The sequence below is a fragment of the Mustela erminea genome, chromosome X, assembly GCF_009829155.1.
Source record: "Mustela erminea isolate mMusErm1 chromosome X, mMusErm1.Pri, whole genome shotgun sequence".
NCBI classification, from domain to species: domain Eukaryota; kingdom Metazoa; phylum Chordata; class Mammalia; order Carnivora; family Mustelidae; genus Mustela; species Mustela erminea.
The window spans coordinates 60,660,949-60,664,259 of record NC_045635.1 but is presented as its reverse complement, the minus strand read 5'-3'; the positions used below and the strand labels follow the sequence as shown (position 1 = coordinate 60,664,259).

The 3,311-nt window shown below is 47.5% G+C and overlaps 1 protein-coding gene across 1 annotated transcript; it reads right to left on the bottom strand.

Annotated features, from left to right (window-relative positions):
- Positions 1 to 483: 483 nt before the first annotated feature.
- Positions 484 to 2,924, bottom strand: LOC116582280 (protein FAM236D-like). Its single transcript, XM_032329703.1, is given in 4 exon segments — positions 484 to 566; positions 719 to 816; positions 819 to 875; positions 2,889 to 2,924. Coding segments are annotated over 4 exon segments (261 nt in total). The 3' UTR covers positions 484 to 496.
- Between the last annotated feature and the right edge of the window lie 387 nt (positions 2,925 to 3,311).

The following is a 3,311-nucleotide window of genomic DNA, read 5'->3' as shown; positions in this document are numbered from 1 at the left end:
TTGGGAGCGGACTATACCTATATGGGTCTAAGAGGTTTTCTTAGGCCCCAGAGATTCTCTTTGTATGTGTCCCTCCCTCTCCCCTCCATATAAGCACTGTCCAGTTATTCCCAGATATGAAGACTGTGTGTGGTGTAGGGTCATTCCTGCGGTTATCCCCCTCCCCGCCCACTTAGGGTCAGAGCAGTCTGCTGTGAAACGTTCACTCTTCTTGGGCTAAAGTCCATTACAACCGTGACTGAGGAACCAGAGGCACTGCCCCAAGAAGGCAGGCGCACAGCCTACAGAGCTAAGTAGGATGCTAACTCCCTCCCTCTGCCACCTTCCCCACCACCACCACAACTGACAACCCCCAGTTCACCTGAGGCTGGTGTCAGTGTTGCAAGTTACACTGTTGAAAAGTTGAAGCAGAAAGAGTCAGGCGTGCCGGCCTTTATTTCAGGCCCAGTGACTGAGAAACTGAGGAAAGCAGGGGGGATGCAGCAGCAGAGTGGGATCAACCACCGTTCATGGGTCTGTCTCCGTGGGTCCCATGATCTCGGTTTTCGAGTATCTGGTATCCTCCCCTACAAAGGCAAAGCAGAGTGACAGCTGTAACCTTGGGAACTCTGAGGAATTCAGGCCTGGCCTGGGGGTGTTCTGGGTCAGGTAGGAAGCAGAGGTGTGCTGGCTTGGCTGTGGGCAGCGAGAGAGGCAGAGGCTGGCTCTGAGCTCTTACCTGAAGGACCTGGTGAAACATGCCAGGGCCCTCTGGAGCCAGCTCCTCCAAGCCCCTTGGGGACCAGCAGGCTCCCTGGGTGAGCCTGGGCCATTGCACTGGATGGGTTCTCTGTGGTGTCAGACAGAAAAACCAGTTCCTTGGTGTCTTTCACGGTCTGGAAAACAAACAACAAATAAAGAAACACAAAGAGTAAATAGCCTCATCCCACGTGGTCCTTTCCTTCCCTGACACTATTTCACTCACTCAATAAGCATTATGTGCATCCCTGACCCTATTCCAGGTGCTGGGGATAGAGTAGGGACCACTATAGTGCAAACCCCAGCCCCTGGGAGCTGACACCCCCTGATAACAGGGAAAGCAGACTCATTAGGTCAGGAGGTGGAAGGAAGGGAGTGAAGATCATGCTTCCAGGAGAGTGTGATGTGCCAGTAGTGACGGACAGGACTTCCTTGAAGAGACCAGCAGAGCTCCTCACTCTGCTTGGCGCAAAGAGGTTAAGGGCCTGGTCCCTCCACACCCCTCGAGCCCCTCTGGCTCCGCCCTGTCTTTCCTCCCTCCTACAGCTGAGTGCACTGTGCTCAAGGAGTGGATACATTTCTGGTATGTGGCATCCCCCTTGTTCCCGTGTCTTCTACTCCCACCCCTCCTGTCCTTTTCTTTCTTTCTCTCTGTTATTTTCTCTGGACCTCCCAACAGGCTCAAGCCAGGGTTTTGCTTGCTGACCAAAAAAGGCAGAGGTGTTCAGGCAGATGGTGAGTTTTGGGTGGCATTTGGTGGGGTTGCCATAGACAGGGGGGTTCACGTGGGCCCTCCCCACATTCAGGTTCACAGGATTATGTACATCAAAGCCCTGGGGAGGTGTATGGGTCCAAATGAATTATCAAAGCAAGGAGGGTGAGCTAGGTGATGGCATCCATAGTCCCAATCAACAGCAGAGCTTTTCTTCTCAGAGGGTTGTGTGAGATGCCACGTCTATGAGTCAGCATCTGGTGGGTAGAGGGATGGGTGTTTTGGGGCCTAGTGGGTAGATTGGAAAATGTAAGGGACAGAGGGGAAGGGCCTGGGTGGGGCTAGGTTGAGAGCAAAACAAGTGAGGTAAGAGCTCATTGTTGCCTCGTTCTGCTATATGAAATTTCATCTTTGACATTTGGGTTTCAAGTGAAGCTGTCTACTTATGCCCCCTTTTCACCACTTAAGAGCCATGAGGGTCTGGGCCACTGACTTCAAAGGAACTCCCTTGCAAACTGGACCACTGACTTCAAAGGAGCTCCCTTGCAAACAGGACCTGGAAGGAAAAGAGGAAGTAGGCGGCCTCAGAATCTTTTATTTGGTTTTTGAAGTAACAGTGTTGTTTAAGAAAACCTCTCTTATATAACTGTAAGGATGCAGGGCTAATCTTCTCTGGGAACCTATCAATGGGCCATGGCCTAGGGTTCGAGGAATGAATGAGGCTTGGCTGGGGCTGCAAGCCACTCTGTGGGAGAGAAGCCAAGAGAAGGATGGTTACAGTGGAGAGCAACGGAAAGAAGTTTACATGGCTATGGGAGGACTGAAGACGGACAGCCTCCCAGCCTCGGGAGAGAGAAGAGAGTCTTGGAGATTTCCCAGAGGAGCCACGCCTGAAATGAGTGAGGAAAGAAGTTGACAAGGAAATAGAGAAAGGGGAGTGCTTTGCAAGCAGAAACCCAGGGCAATAAAGTGAGTTTTTGTAACCGAAAAGTAAGTAGACCCTGTTCTGGGGATTAAGTAGAAGTCAAGGTCAGTCGTGAGGTTCTGGTACAGGAGTAGAAAATGGTGCCACACAGAGATATCAAACCCTGGTTTTAGAGAAGCAGAAGTGTGTGTGTGTGTGTGTGTGTGTGTGTGTGTGTGTGTGTGTGTGTGTGTAATTTTGACAACGGTCCATTGATTATTTTTCCTTTGTGATTCATACCTTTTGAATGAATGTTCTACCTAAATATCTTCGCCGAACTTCACAACACAACAGTTTTCTCATACGTTCTCTTGTAGATTTTCAATTTTACAATTTGCACTTAGATCTATGGTTTATTTTGAGTTCATTTCTGCATACAGCATGAGGTATTGAAGTTTCTTTGTGCTTTCTTTTCCCATTGTGGAGCTACACCTTTCCCAGCACCACTAGTTAATTATTAGTTAACTAAGTTACCTTAGAACCTTTGTCACAAATCCATTTACCATACATGTCTAAGTCTATCTGGGATTTCTATTTTATCCTTTGATCTGTATGTCTATTTTTACAGTAATACCACACTGTCTTGATTACCATGCCTTTATATTAAGTCAGGGAATTTGGTAGTGCAAGTCCTCCATCTTCATTTTTTTCCCAAATGGTCTTGGCTATTTTATATCCTTTGCATTTCTGTATAAGTTTTAGAAACAGTTTTTCATTGTAATTATGATTCTGGTGAATCCCTGGAAGAATTACTAGAGATTTGGCATCTTAAAATTTTTGAGTCTTCTGACCCATGAACATAGCATATCTCCATTTATTTAGGTCTTCTTTAATTTCTTTCAGCTATATTTTATAGGTGTCTGTGTACAAGTCTTGCACAGATTACATTAAAATTCT